At 40.0% G+C, this 15,604-nt stretch overlaps 1 protein-coding gene across 1 annotated transcript in view; it reads right to left on the bottom strand.

Annotated features, from left to right (window-relative positions):
- Positions 1-15,604, bottom strand: part of LOC104598200 (DNAJ heat shock N-terminal domain-containing protein) — a 79,210-nt gene that overhangs the window by 6,322 nt on the left and 57,284 nt on the right. Inside the window, exons 13-16 of the mRNA XM_088904404.1 lie at positions 9,154-9,224; positions 8,971-9,024; positions 6,939-7,081; positions 6,577-6,723 (exon numbers count right to left, since the gene is read on the bottom strand). Of these exons, the coding sequence (XP_088760530.1) occupies positions 6,577-6,723; positions 6,939-7,081; positions 8,971-9,024; positions 9,154-9,224 (415 nt within the window). The remainder of the gene's footprint in view (positions 1-6,576; positions 6,724-6,938; positions 7,082-8,970; positions 9,025-9,153; positions 9,225-15,604) is intronic.

The raw sequence follows: 15,604 nt of genomic DNA, 5'->3' as shown, positions 1-15,604 counted from the left end.
CCGATTTCAATCGTTGAGATTTGTTTTGTAAAGTATATTTTATATGAGATATAAAAATATATATATTATGGTTTCTAAAATGTTTGCAAAAAGGTTTTGATTCCCGGGATCCATATAAGTAGAGAGTGCAACACTGTTCCTTGCAGTCGAGGGAGAGGTCCTCTCTTGTCGGGCAGTGTATGATCATTATGGGCTGAGAGGTTAAGTGTAAGACCATTGAGAATAATACCTGATGGGCTAATCTTGCATCTGCCCACAACCCCTGGGTGTTACAAGGTGGCTTGGCCCAGGGACCACTTGGGGTAAGTGTTGGGCCCATAGAGCCCATTTGATGGGTTTCAGGGGGTGCACTGTCCATAACAGTGTATTCGGCCAGGCCTTGTAACAAAAGTTGGGCCGAACCCATGTGGCTGATGTGTAGATCAATGCTTGGGTCCCACGCCATACAAGGAAGCCCAACTGGGCAGTAGTTAGGGAGGTTAAATGAGCACATATGCTTAATGGGCCTAAAGCCCATTTCGAACTGGACTTATTTAATAAGTTAAATATGGGCAAATTCTGAGATGGATCAGCAGATAGGATAGGGTCTTAACCCTATCCACTTAGAGAGTCCAGATCTGAATATGATTCAGATCTAAAAGCCTCCTAATGAGATTAGGAGAGGGCTGATTTAATCTGCAGATAAGATAAGGGTTTATCCTTATCATCTAAAAGGATGTCTGATCCAAATATGATTTGGATCAGCAGCTCCTAATTGGATTAGGAGCTGACCTTTTAGGATTACAAAAGGAGGGGGTGGCAGCCTCTAGAAGAATCACATAATCAGATCCTCTTTAGAGCTGAAATCAGTGAAGAAAGATTTCTGCAATCCCTGCAAAAGATCTTTCTTGACGCCTCCTTCCTATAGCCGCCAGACATCCAGTTCGATCTCTAGTTGTGGGAGAAGTCAAGATTTGATCTTGACATCAGTTCTTTGAGAAAGAATTGATAGGAAGCTGTGCTCACGTGCCATCTTGCTGTTTCTTGCAAAGGACAGAATTCTTGGAGAAGAATACTGCTGATTCTGCTCCATCCTGCACTGCGCCATCTTCAGTGGGAGCAGTCTTTGGATCCTTCCTTGAGCGTGAACACCTTCGTTGGGAGATACTTTTTCTCCGTATCAGGTATAATCCTCTCCTACTCCTTTTGGTTCAGACTTGGTTCAGTTTATGGTTCAAGATTGATCCTTGAAAATATGATTTTCTAAATAGGGAATGCGATTCCCAATTGAAAGGGAGAGAAAAATTTTTGAAATTCGCCCCTTCATTCCGCAAGATTTGGGCGTCCATATGATGGATCTCTCATCCCTTCAGACAATAACTCCAGGTTCTGACACATATATGCATTTGAGAGGCGGAAAAGAAATCTTATAACAAAATTAAAAATTGGGCAATGAGAAGTGGAGGACCCCGAGGAAATTTCTGAAGCTTTCCTATACTTCTTTAAAGATCTTTACCCAAAGAAAGAAAACAGAAAACTCTCCATAACCTTTTGGGAAGGGTTTAAACTGTCGGAGGAGAATAGTCTGTGGTTAGAAAGAGAGTTTCAAGATCAAGAAGTGAAGGATGCTGTCTTTAGCATGGATGGAGATAGAGCCCCAGGCCCTGATGGTTTCCCAATTCTATTTTATCAGATTTGTTGGAGCATAATTAGTTCAGATTTGATGCAGGTGTTTAATGATTTCTATCATTCAGCCATTGTCACAAAGGAAACAATTCTAATTTCATATGCTTGATTCCCAAGAGAAAGGGTACTTTAGAAGCAAAAGATTTCAGACCTATCAGCTTGACTGGGAATGTATACAAAACTTTAGCAAAGGTTCTAGCCGAAAGACTAAAAGTCCTAGGGGGAATCATTTCCCCAAATCAGTTTCCTTTGGTCAAAGGACGACAAATCATTGACAGCATCCTAATAGCAAACGAATGCGTTGAAGAGAGGAAGATGAATGGCAAACCAGGGGTGATTGTGAAACTCGATTTGGAAAAAGAATACGACAAAGTAGATTGGGAGTGTCTCACAGAAATAATGAGATTAATAGGATTTGGATACAAGTGGATTCAGTGGGTTGAGGGATGTATAAGCTCCACCTGGTTCTCAGTTCTAATAAACGGGCAACCAAAAGGATATTTTAATGCTAGCAGAGGATTAAGACAAGGCTGCCCCCTCTCCCCATTGCTCTTTACTCTAGTCACATAAATCTTTAGCCAACTGGTGAATAAGGCTATCTCTCGGTCTTTTGAGAGGTTTTGAAGTCGGACGGGAAGCCACCCAGATATCTCATCTCCAGTTTGCCTATGATACCATCCTTTTCCTAGAGGCTGATGAAGAATTTGTATCAAATCTGAAATGGGTCATCACCTGTTTTGAATGGATTTTTAGACTGCAAGTAAACTTCGCAAAGAGCAGTATTGCTGGCCTAAATCTATCTGGTGCTCACTCCTTGGACACTTTCACAGAGATCTTGGGCTGTAAGGCAGAAAACCTCCCCTTCCTCTATCTGGGGATGCCCCTTGGAGGAAACCCGAGAAATCAAAACTTTTGGGAACCAATTCTAGAAAAATGTGAGAAGAAGTTAGCCACATGGAAAAGGAACTACTTATCAAAAGGGGGGAGGCTCAATCTAGTTAGAGCAGCATTGGCAAACCTTCCCACATTCTACCTCTCCATCTTCCGCATGCCCAACAAGATAGCAGTTCAGGTAGAAAAACTTCAGAGAAACATCATTTAGGAAGGAGGCGGGGAAAGGGGCTCTCACCTTGTGAAGTGGTCTCAGGTTAGCAAACCAAAGGAGGGAGGTGGATTGGGAGTAGGCCACTTGAAAGAAAGAAACTCAGCTCTTCTCAGTAAATGGTTGTGGCGATTCCCTCTTGAACCAAATGCACTTTGGACTGCTGTAATTACTAGCAAATACGGAAAGCACGCCAACGGTTGGGATAGCAAGCTCCACTTGAATCGGGTCAAAGACACCCACCCTTGGAAAGGTATAATCTCAAACTACACTTTTTTCATATCCTTTATCAGATATAAGGTGGGAAAGGGCAATAGAATTAAGTTTTGGACTGATCTATGGTGGGGTAATTCTACCCTAGCCAACTCCTTCCCTCGCCTATTCAGCCTTACCATAAACCAAGAAGCTTCCATATCCCAGGTTTTACCCCCCTCCCCCCCTTACTTCAATTGGAATCTAAATCTCAGGAGACCTCCAAGGGACCTGGAATTTAGTGAAATCACTAGCTTCTTGCATACCCTGAGAGAGGTATACCTCTCCCAAATTTCCCCAGATCTCCGTGTTTGGACCCTGAACCCATCAGGTAAGTTTTCAACCAAGTCTTGCTTCAAGGCTTTAGTTAGGGAAGATCAATCTACTGATCAGTACCCCTACAAGAGAATTTGGTGTGCTCATATCCCTTTCAGGGTATGCTTTTTTGTGTGGGAAGCCAGCTTAAAGAAAATCAATACTTACGACCTCCTTCAGAAAAAGAACCATGGAAGGTATTATCTTTCTCCCCATGTGTGCTGTTTCTGCCTTAAAGCTGGGGAATCTATCAACCACATCCTGATTCACTGTGAGGAAACTAGAAAATTTTGGAATTTCTTTCTATCACTCTTTGAATACAGCTGGGCATTCCCAGAAAATGTGGTTGATTGCTTAGGGCAATGGTCCGGAAGAGGTTTAAGCAAAAGAGGAAAAACTTTATGGCTGTCTGCTGCTCATGCTATCTTCTGGAGCATTTGGGAAGAGAGAAACAACCGGGTCTTTACCAACAGAACAAAAAACTTTGAAGAGCTGATTTCTATAATCTGTTATAGATGTTTCTTGTGGACCTCCAACTCAATTTACTTCAGAGGAGTTACTTTTGATGACCTTCAAAGAAACACCATAAATTTTCTTCACTCTAATCATAAACAGCTCATCACTTCCCGCAGTTTCAGATCTGAAGTGGAAGGGTAGACGATCTTGTACTTTGACGGGAGTGCTTTTGGAAACCCAGGTGCTGCAGGTATTGGAGGGGTAATTCAAAACAGAAATGGCAATATCAGATGGGCTTTTAGTGGGCCAATTGGGATAGCCTCCTCAACAAAGGCCGACGTCATGGCAGCTCTAACTGGCATCAGGATTGCAAAAGACATGGGCTTACTAAACCTTACCATTAAAGGAGATTCAGCCAACACCATTAACTGACTTTCTAACCCTGACAGTGGGCCTTGGGCTTTAGCCCATTACCTGGCTGAAGCGAGAGACATCCTCTCTTCTCTAAATGCTCATGTAGTCTGGATTCCGAGGGAACTAAATTCTAAAGCCGACAGTCTAGCTAAATCCGGTGCTCACAGGGATTCCCTTTTTAGTGATAGTTTTTTGCCTATGTAACTTTCTGAGTGCTTAATTGCTGTGTACATCTCCTCATGTACCTTTCTTTTCTTCGAATAAAGTTAACTTTTTCTTCAAAAAAAAAAAAACAAATTTGTGGAGGACAATGTACTTGGTTTGTGGATTTCATATATGTATCAAGATATTCAAAAGAACTGAATACAAAATCATTTTAAGCTAACGTAATATATGACTATGTTTCATCTTAAACTAAATAGAGTAGAAAAAGGGCTGCCCAGTACACAAGGCTCCTTCCAATGTGGGGTCTGGGGAGGGACAGATGTACGAACCTTACCCCCTGCATATATAGGGAGGCTGTTTCCAAGATTTAAACCCTGGTCATCCAGGTTCCAGAGCAGCAACCCAATCATTGAGTCAAGGTCCACCCTCATAAATAAAATACTATAGAAAGTACTACATGTTAATATAACCCACATAAGAAAGAAGACCAATCTCGTTATCCACTTAAAACAATAAGATGTAATAGGCAAAGATATCACAATTCACATTCACACATTGCAAGTTTGTCTCCTCACATTTGCTCCTACTCCTTTAGGCTGAGTTTGGAAGGAGTACAAATGCAAATATGTAGAGTGCAAAACCTTATATTTTGTATGTATTTAAGTTATACATATTTGCATTTGTACTCTTTCCAGCTGAGCCTTTAGGACAGAAAGTATCTTCATTACAACTCTTAGCTATGGATCCTCACCATTGTCTTGTTGAAAATCATGTCCATAAGGATATATAAAAAATTGTATTTTTTTTATAGGAAATGAGAAAATTGTAATTGCCAAGGCCAATTGACATGAATAACTAGGTAGATGTAAAGCTAGTTGTTGTATAGTGATAGCTTGGGAAATTATGTACATGAAAAACTAGGCGGATATAATTTCCAAAAATCATTTCAATAGCTTTTATATATAATTTGCCACATAGCTTTTTATCTACCTAGGCTTTTGTACAATGATAGCTTTAACTATGTGGAAATTATAATTATGCAAAAGAACTGAATACAAAATGGCGTTTTCTACATATATTATTCAAAATTTTGTTACCCTTTCTCAAGAATGTTTTCTTTTTAAATTAGATCAGCCTTTTTCTTGTTTGTAAAATGTTAATTATAATGTAGCCTCCTCTCTCTCTGTAATAGACAACCTAGGGCCTTCAACAGATTAGATTTGGTTCCAACTATATATTTATAATATCATAACTCTAAACAATCAAACTAAATCAGACTTTGATATATTATCAACTTTACAGAATTAGCAAAAAGATGAGACTCTATAACCCTTACCCTTCACTTGATAACTGAATGCCCCAACCAACTTAATAATAAATATATGTCAGCAATATGCATGTATACTTGTATACATACAAATACACTATTCAGATAGGATCAGGACAAACCCAAATTTGATAATATTATAAATGGATCTGCCAAGTGCAAAATTGCTTAGTTGGACTTGATTTGGATCATGAATCTTGATCTGTTGACAGCCCCACTCTGACTTCAAATAGAGCAGCAACTCTATGGATCAAAACTTGATAAAAATCAACCCAACCTTAAGGGTATCATTTTGGCAGTATTTATACTACTGCTGTAAGTGAAAAGGCTACAGCAACTTCACAAAAAGTTCTCTCTCTCTATATTTGAGTGCAACATACATCCATAGATGCTACCTTAGAGCTGCATGCAACCTTGCTTTTAAGGCTTCATTAAACATCCCAATTCCCATGATTCTATGCTATAATCTCCAAAGAGTTTATAACTGTTAGAGAATAAAAACCTATTCTGGGACCTCATCTAACAGCTTAAGCTTTTAGGTTGAACGGTTCCTTGACATGGTACCAAAGCCTGTTTGACCAAGTGGTCTAGTGCTTGATCCTCATCTCCCCCCTTATAATTAATTAAATTTCAGCACAAGGTATTGGTGATTTGGTGGACCTTTACTTATTCACTTCAAGCCCAACAGGCATTCATGTGAGTGGGCATGTTGGAGAATAAAACCTATACAGGGATCTAACCTAACAGCTTAAACTTTTAAGTTGAACTGTTCCTTGAAAATAACTACCACTCCAGAAATCACATGACTGAAATCATACTCAAACTTTGTATTTGGTTGCTTCACATTTTTTTTAAATCAATCATGTTGGTAAAGACTCACCTTTTGGGTTTCTCCATCAAGCCATGTAAATGTTAAACGTTTCTCCTTCAATGCATCAGTTGCAGGCCTTAAATCCAAGAAATGAACACTATCAGCTGCATTGGGTTTATCATCATTTGATAATATAACTTGGACCCTGCGCATGGTCTATGAGAGTGTAAAATATATTTCTGTTATTAATGGCCATTAGATAATATAGACAAATTAATGACAAACAATGAATGCAAACATGAGACAAGTAATGATGGTATCTAGTAGTGATGCCTAAAGATTGCATTAAGTTATCAATGCTGCCATATAGCTGCCTAAGAATCTTAAGAACAAGATTGAAAAAAAGGAACACATTAGAGAACAGAACTTACTTCACGCATTTTATTAAGTTCCAGGCTTGGCCTTCCGGCAAGAACCACACAGTACCAAGTTGTGGTATCATATCCTGCACGGGAATAGCCCCGTGCATCACAACCCAACTCCATTGATGTTATGCTCCTCAATTGTGGAAGTTCTGGAAAGAAGAAAGAAAAAATAATAATAATAAGGAACAGCCCTTAATCTGGAAACTGAATTGTTTAAGCTGCAAAGTACACCATCATTTATTGTCAACATTATCTAAGCCCCACACCAACTATCTAGGGTTGACCAAATCAATTCCTTCTTGCCATTCATTGATTTTAGGATTCATGAAATTGTATAGCAGAAGGTTTTTCTGGCTGCCAACTGATGCAACTGCCCTCCATTTGGGATTGGAACCAGCAATGCAAGGAAAAAGCCTGAGACTTAAAAACCTAGTCATATGCCCATACTATCAAAAGAATGATAATAATATCAAAGAGCAACTCCAATCATTCCAAGCCTCATTCTTCTCAGAAAAAAAAAAAATCTTCCTTTCTGAGAGATGCAATTGCAACCATTCCAGACTTCCAAAATCAAGAAATGCATAATCACTCAGTTATAGGGTTGTCATAAACAGAAATTAGTAATATTTGCTATGTTCCAGCTAGAAGCATCAGAAATTGTGGCTCCTAAGCATCCTACATCAGTTCTCCATTTCCAGAGGCAAGATATGACAGAAAGATTGCACTTTCCAGAAATGGAATTTGCCAACTGATTACTAGAAGCCATCATAAACAATCACCCAATCAATTTGCCTCACTACTTAGACATTCCTAATTTCCTGCTTTTTCTCCATTGGCATTAACCAGAAAATCATTAACCATGGATCTAATATTTGTTTCTATATACTTTTCATCTTGATTTTTCCAACCCCAAACCTCTATTGATACCATAACTAGATCAAATACAATGCAAATAATGAAGTTACAACTTGCAACTCCTAAACCCAAATTAAGAATAAAACCTAACCAAAAATCAATTCCTAGAAAATAAATTTAAAGCATGAAAACTCATTCAAATCTCAAATAACTCAAAACTAGAGTCTTAGAGTTATTCAGCATCAATAAGCTGGTCATAAGTCGTTCAATCTATGCCCACATCCAGGTGTTCTTTTCTTCTCTTTTTTCCTTAGCATAATCCTTATTTTTTTTGACGAACTCTTATCATTAAAGTGGAAAAGAAAACAAAGAAGGTTTAACACTGGAGAACAGAAACAATGAGATACATTTTTCAACTTTTTTTTTATCTGATATCTAGTTCAGAACACCATTTCTGAGTCAACCACTATAGCAACTTCCAGAGCTTAATTTTTTATTTTTTTTTGATAAGTGAGAGCAATTTTATTAAATTAAATAACAAAAATACAATCAGCCTAGGAGGAGGCACGAGATGTTACCCCCCTAGGACTGAACCATATACACCAAAACTGCCCAAGCCTGAGACACAATTACAAAGTAGCCCAAAATAGATCTCCCCTTGACACCCCCTGCTTGGCCAGAGAATCAGCCATTGCATTTGCTGATCTTCTAACCCACTGAAACCTGACAGTCATACTCCTTGTCATCCATTTAACTTTCTTTAACAGATCCCTGTAGCCCCAACAAACTGTTTCTGGCCTAATTAGCCAGCCTACTACCACCTTGGAATCCCCTTCTACTAGCAGATTTGTCACACCACTTTGACTAGCCATCTGTATACCTTGTACCGCTGCTAGTAGCTCTGCCCTTTTGAATCACCTTCACCCACTGGTCCTGAAAATAGAGACAACATATTGCTGTCTTTGTCTCTCAGAATCCCACCAATTCCCGATGGTCCGGGATTGCCTTGGCAACTTCCATCAAAACTCAATTTTACCACACCATCCGGTGGGGGAAGGTACTCACCGAAAGTGTTCCTTCACAAAAGAGGGTAAAGTTTTCCATGAAGCAAAAGGATGTGAGCAATTAAATTTAAAACAAGTTACCTAATGCCAGCAGAGATTCAAAAGAATAGTGCTATTACCGTGCTGTTTATTTTTTTCCACAATATTTAAGAACTCTGAATTGTTGATGGATCCTGCAATGTAGAACAAAAATAGTTAGCTTGTTGAAGCTGGCAACATTAACTACAGCTTTTAGAAACAGCAACATAAGGGACAAAAGGAAAAATGCGAAAAGGAGTAACTGACACTCATAGTTAGCTTACCATGATACACCATAGGTTTAACCCCTGGATCTTTCAGAAACACAATAGCAGGAGCTGACTCCACCTCGAGCCTGTTGTCAATTACAATGGAAATGCCAGTCATAATGCATCCATTTACTGAAATTATAAAGCACCATACAGAAGATGGTGGGAGACTAAACATAGAGTTTTTTTACCACCAATTACATCTGTTACTGCTGTTCAGCCGAACTGAGGAAAGAGAGAGAAAAGAGAGAAGAAGAAGAAGAAGAGAATGAATAGTGTTGAACTGAGAAGACTGTTCGTCTAACCCAGTCGACCATATGCTTAAACATAACAAAATAAAAGTACAAAGACCGAAATGCCCCTGCATATGAGATCTACAGCTAACACCTTACTTAGGGGAAAAGACTAAACTACCCCTCTTTAGTCGACTCTAACACCCCCTCAAGCTGGAGAGTATATATCATATAATCCCAGCTTGTTACATATATAGCTCACTCTTCCCGAACTCAACCTTTTAGTGAACAGATCTGCCCATTGATCACTTGTTCTCACATGCTCAGTAATTATCTCACCATTGATGACCTTTTCCCTTACAAAGTGGCAATCTTCCTCTATGTCTTTAGTTCTCTCATGAAAAATTGGGTTGGATGAGATGTGAATTGCAGCCTGGTTGTCACAGTATAATTTCATGGGTTTGCTTATTGAAAACCCGATTTCCTGCAATAGATTCTTCAACCATACTAGTTCACATGTAGTATGTGCCATGGCCCTATATTTTGCTTCTGCACTACTCCTTGCTACAACAGTCTGCTTCTTGCTCTTCCATGTCACTAGATTTCCTCCTAGGAAGGTGCAATAACCTGTAGTGGATCTCCTGTCTGATATAGAGCCAGCCCAATCTACGTCAGTGTATCCAACTATTTCAAGATCACCTCCTGGCTTGTATAGTAACCCACGACCTAGGGCCCCCTTCAAATACTGCACAATTCTAAGAACTGCATCCCAGTGAGGCACCTAAGGATTCTGCATAAACTGGCTTACCACATTGACAACAAAAGAGATGCCAGGCCTAGTGATAGTTAGATAATTCAGTTTTCCCACTAGCCTTCTATACCTTCCAAGATTATCAAACAATTCACCTGTGTCACTTCCCAACTTCACATTCAGTTCCATGGGAGTTTTAGCTGGTTTAGCACCTTATAACATTGTTTCTTCCAACAGGTCAAAAACATATTCCGCTGACAGAGGTTGATGCCTTCCCTTTGATCTGGCAACACCTTTGATCTGGCAACATTTATACCTAGAAAATACTTCAACTTCCCAAGACCTTTTGTCAGAAAGTGATTTTATAGGAATGTCTTCAATCTATCAATCCCAACTCTATCACTGTCAATTATGACTATGTCATCCACATACACTACTAGCAAGATCTTCCCGGCCACAGAGTCATGGCTAAATACTGAATGGACAACTTGACATTGCCTCATTCCAAACTCCTTAACCACTTCACTGAATTTTCCAAAACAAGCACGGGGAGACTATTTGAGCCCATAGATCGCCTTCTTGAGCTTACACACCTTACCATCCTCCCCCTGAGCAACAAACCTTGGTGGTTGCTCCATGTACACTTCCTCTAGAAGATCACCATGGAGAAAGGCATTTTTAATATCAAGTTGAAAGAGAGGCCAATCATGCAAGACAACTGAGGAAATCAACACACGTATTGAGCCAATCTTTGCAACTAGAGAAAAGGTTTCGACATAGTCTACACCATAAAGTTGAGAGTATCCTTTTGCAACTAAACAGGTTTTCAGGCATTCCACTCTCCCATCTGGTAGATACTTAACAATATACACCCACTTACAACCAACATGTTTACCTGGGGGAAGATTGGTGAGTTCCCATGTATGGTTGTGATGAAGAGTAGAGAGTTCCTCTTCCATAGCTTTTCGCTACCTTGGTGAGGTAAGAGCCTCCTGAACATCCTTGGGTGTAGATACAGAGGACAACGGGGTAATAAACTCACGATGGGAAGCAGAAAGGTGAGATACAAAAACATAATTGGATATAGGATGTAGCGTGCAACTACGTTTACCTTTTCGCAATGCAATAGGAAGGTCATGATCAGAAGGCAATTCGGTTGGGTAAAGAGCTGGATCAGCCATTAGAGTAGAAGGTGGTGGGGGTGCTGGCCTTTGTCGATGAGTATACACTTTACGAATTGGTGGTCTTTCAGTACACTCCTACATTGGGTAGGATTAGGTTCAGGCATAATGGGAACCACCGAGATAGAATTATCAACCAGAAGAGGAAGAGGAACCTCTGTAAGAAGAGAAGAGATATCAAAAGTAGAGAAGTATGGCATCAACTCGAAAAATGTTAACATCAGGACACAAAGGATTTTCGAGTAATAGGGTTGTAGCATTTATACCCTTTCTGCTTCCTAGAGTAGCCAAGGAAGATACATTTAATGGAACAAGTATCCAACTTGTCTAGCCCAAGACCAAGATTCTGAACAAAGCACACACACACACACACGAAGATCTTGGAAGTCAGAGGATATGGAGACAAAGTGGGAAATAAGATGGAGAATGGAGAACGACCATCAAGAATGAACGAGAGCATGCAATTAATGAGAAAACAAGCAGTTAGGACTGCATCACTCCAGAAATGTTTAGGAACATTCATATGATGAAGAAGAGACTGAACTGTTTCAAGTAGATGTCGGTTCTTCCTCTCAACCACCCCATTTTGCTAAGGGGTGTTGGGACGAAGAATTTTAAGTGAAACACCAAATTGTGTGTACACTTCAACATGAAACTTTTGGAAAATGGAAAATAATTCACTTCTTTCTTTCATTAAATAAAGCCATATCATTCTCGAACAATCATCAACAAAGATGACAAAATATTTGTAACCATTATAAGACTCAATTCCGATTGGACCCTAACCATTTGAATGAACTAAATCAAAAGGACTCAACATGCGACTATCGACTCTAGGACTGAAGGAAACCCAATGGTATTTCCCATACTAACACGACTCACACTGCAAAGACGATAGACGACTCAATGATGGAACAAGAAGCTTGAGAGCTTTAAGAGATGGATGGCCAAGTCTACAATGCCACTGAAGAGGAGTCAAAGAGTTTTGAAGTGCAATGTAGATCCACCACCGTCAAGATAATACAATCCGCCAGCTTCATGCCCTCCATCAATCTTCTTCCCCGTCGTTAGATCCTAAAAAACACAAGAGGAAGGGTAAAATGTGATAGAACAATTGAGGGATTTGGTTAGTTTACTAACAAACATAAGATTAGAAGGAAACTTGGGAACGTAAAAAACAGAAGTCAAAGAAAGAGATGTTGTGTTAACATTACCAACACCATAGATGGGAGAAGTAGATCCATTGGCAAGGGTAACATTATTTGATGTAAAGGTTGGAGAAAGAGAGGAAACCACGCCTGGAGTCCCGGTCATGTGATCGGAGGCTCCAGAGTGAAGGTTTGGATGCTAGGCAAGCTATAAATGAATGAGCAAGGGTGGCAATATTCTGATGTGAGGTGGCCTTAAGAAATCTCTCATACTCCTCTCTTGGAATACTCATCATCTCCTTCCTAGAAGTAGTTGTGACTGTAGAAGATGCTGGATCAATTGGTTGAATATCACTGACTTCACTACCACCAACAACTGCATGATTAGCCCAAGTTGATGGTGGGCCATGCAAATCATAGCAGAAGTTAACTGTGTCCTTCTCTCCCACAATGTGTGTATTTTCTAGTAGTGCTCCCCCTTCCTCTGCCACGGTCTCCCCCTGAATCACGACCTCCTCCACTACCACGACCACCCATAGGGTTACCACGGTCTCCCTTAACTGTACGACCACCTCCTTTGTGCCCATAAGAATCACCTCGAGTGCTAACAAGTGCTGATCTGTCAGATGGTATGTTACACTCTGTGGGGGTAAGAGATATCCTACAGAGACGGGCAAACACTTCTTCTAGAGTAGGGAGAGCAGATCCTCCCAATATCTGTGCTCTGACAGGTTCATACTTTGCTTTCAGTCCCACCAAGAACCGTGTAACATCTAGTTGTTCCCTTTGTTGCTACTGAATTTTGACATCCAGAGTCAAGGGATGATAGACATTAAGTTCATTCCAAAGATTTCTCATACTGGCGTAATATTCTTCAAGAGTCTGATTTCCCTACTGCAAACTAAAGTATTCTTGATTAAGCTGATAAACCCTTGTGGTGTTGTCTTGTCCAGAATAGAGTTTCTTGGCATGTTCCCATATATCCCTTGCTGTATCTAAAAACATGAAATTAACACTGATTCTAGGCTCCATACTGTTCCAACAACCACGTCATAATTTGAGCATCCTCTTGCTCCCAATCACTAAAACCCGGGGATTCAGCACTAGGTTTCTCCTCCCGTACATGTTTCACTTTCTTCTTAGCCTTCAGAAACACCTCCACTGGCTTGGTCCACGGAATATAGTTTTCACCATTGAGTTTGATGGAGGTCATTTGGACATTTAAAAAACTAGAGGAGATCATTACACTAGATTTCTGGTCACCACTCGCATCACCCATCGATGCCATTTCAGTCGACAAAGTCAGTTCTGCCCGTCACACACAAAAAAACAGTTCCAACCACTGCACTACCGTTCAGCAACTACCACACCAGCACACTTGCAATCACCATGTACTAGACCTAGCATACATTCGGCCACTTCAAACACCACTATACTGTGAACAAGCAGATTTAAAACCACAAAGATCCCTCTTGAAACTGCTCATTAGAGAGTTCAGACCACCACAACTGCACCTACTCGACCACCACAGCTGTCACGCATGGTGACAGAAGTCCACATGAGATTTTTTTTTTTCTGTTCACTTGACTGCTGTACTCTTCCCTTGTCACCAGAAGTCAAGCCACCGAAACCCTAAAGGTTGCCACAGGAATCTGGGTTTTGCTGCAGTTTTCTACCCCAGATTTCTCGCACCAGAAAAAAATGGAAAAAAAAAAGAAGACGAACTGAGAAATGTTAGTTGAGAAAGCTGTAATCGACTGTTATCAATGGCGCTCTGATGCCATGTTACTGCTGTTCAGCCGAACTGAGAAGACTGTTCGTCTAACCCAGTCGACCATATGCTTAAACATAACAAAATAAAAGTACAAAGACTGAAATGCCCCTGTATATGAGGAGACATACAGTGAAGACCTTACTTGGGGGAAAAGACTAAACTTCCCCTCTTTAGTCGATTCTAACAACATAGATGTGATTCAAAACTAATAAAATCAGTAGAATATTTCAGAATAAAGTAAAAGAAATCAGAGACAAAAAAGGAGACGGCAAGGAGGAAGATTGGAGAAGAAAGGAGAAAGAAAGGAGGAGCTCGAATGTCTCCTCTTTCCCCTACTCTTATCTTTTATAAAACATGCTTAAGTAACATAAATTACAAGGAGGCCCTTAAGTAGGAATCCACATCAACACTAAACTTAAACAAACATAAAAAAAACTAAAGGCCCATAAAGAAAAGGCCCAATAAGAAAACATAACATGAATGAACTAATAAGAAAGACACTAATGGGCTAGGGCCCATTCGGCCCAGTCTCTCTACAAACATCAATGATAAAATAAATAAACAAAAACAATACAAATGAACATCAGGTAGATGATTGTTGAGTTGGGCCTAGTTGTTTTTTTTATTCTTATTTTAAGCTATTTAGTTAGGAAGTTGTTGGGCTTTAGGCCCATTAGTTTATGTTTTTAAGTTGTGACTGTTCAACTACATTAGTAGCCGCCCTACTACTGAAATCTTTATCTTCCTACTCTTTTCTCCCTCTTTTCTTCTCTACTACTGAAATCTTTATCTTCCTCCCCTTTTCCTTTCACAAGAAATTCAACTAAATCCACAATCAGTGATTTCTACTTGGTACCAGAGCAGGCCGAAGGTTCCTTGAGTTGTTTCCTCATGCAGCCCTAGATCGGCCGACTACATGGTGATTTAAGAGGCTGATCGAAGTTCTCAGGTAAGCCCAATTTTTGGATTTTTTGGTAGATCTGTGTGCCCTGTAGCTGGTCTAGGGTTTCTCATAAAAATCAAGAAAAACTGGAGAAAGGGGAAGAGTCGTGTTTCTATTGGAGTCTTCAATTTTGACCTAGGAAGTGGCACCCTAATTTTTTAGGGTTCCTTGGAGTTTTCTGTAAGGGGCGGTTCAAGTCCTGCCTGATTTGGAGGCTTCTAGAGAGAGCGGCTGCCTCTTCTCTCTCTTCTCCCGTCCCACAGAAAAAAGAATCTTTTGTGAGAAGACAGTCTAGGACACTAGAAAGGTGTTGTTGGTTCCAGAAGTGTTTCGTTTGATCTTGTTACATATTTCAGTTATTTTATTTACATTTTTTTAGAAGCATGAAGGGTCACGGAGTTGAAAATAAGCCCACCAGTGGGAGGATGTGTTGGAG

This window comes from Nelumbo nucifera, chromosome 4 (genome assembly GCF_055504915.1).
Source record: "Nelumbo nucifera cultivar China Antique chromosome 4, China Antique-T2T, whole genome shotgun sequence".
NCBI lineage: Eukaryota > Viridiplantae > Streptophyta > Magnoliopsida > Proteales > Nelumbonaceae > Nelumbo > Nelumbo nucifera.
This window is presented reverse-complemented; position numbering and strand designations above follow the sequence as displayed.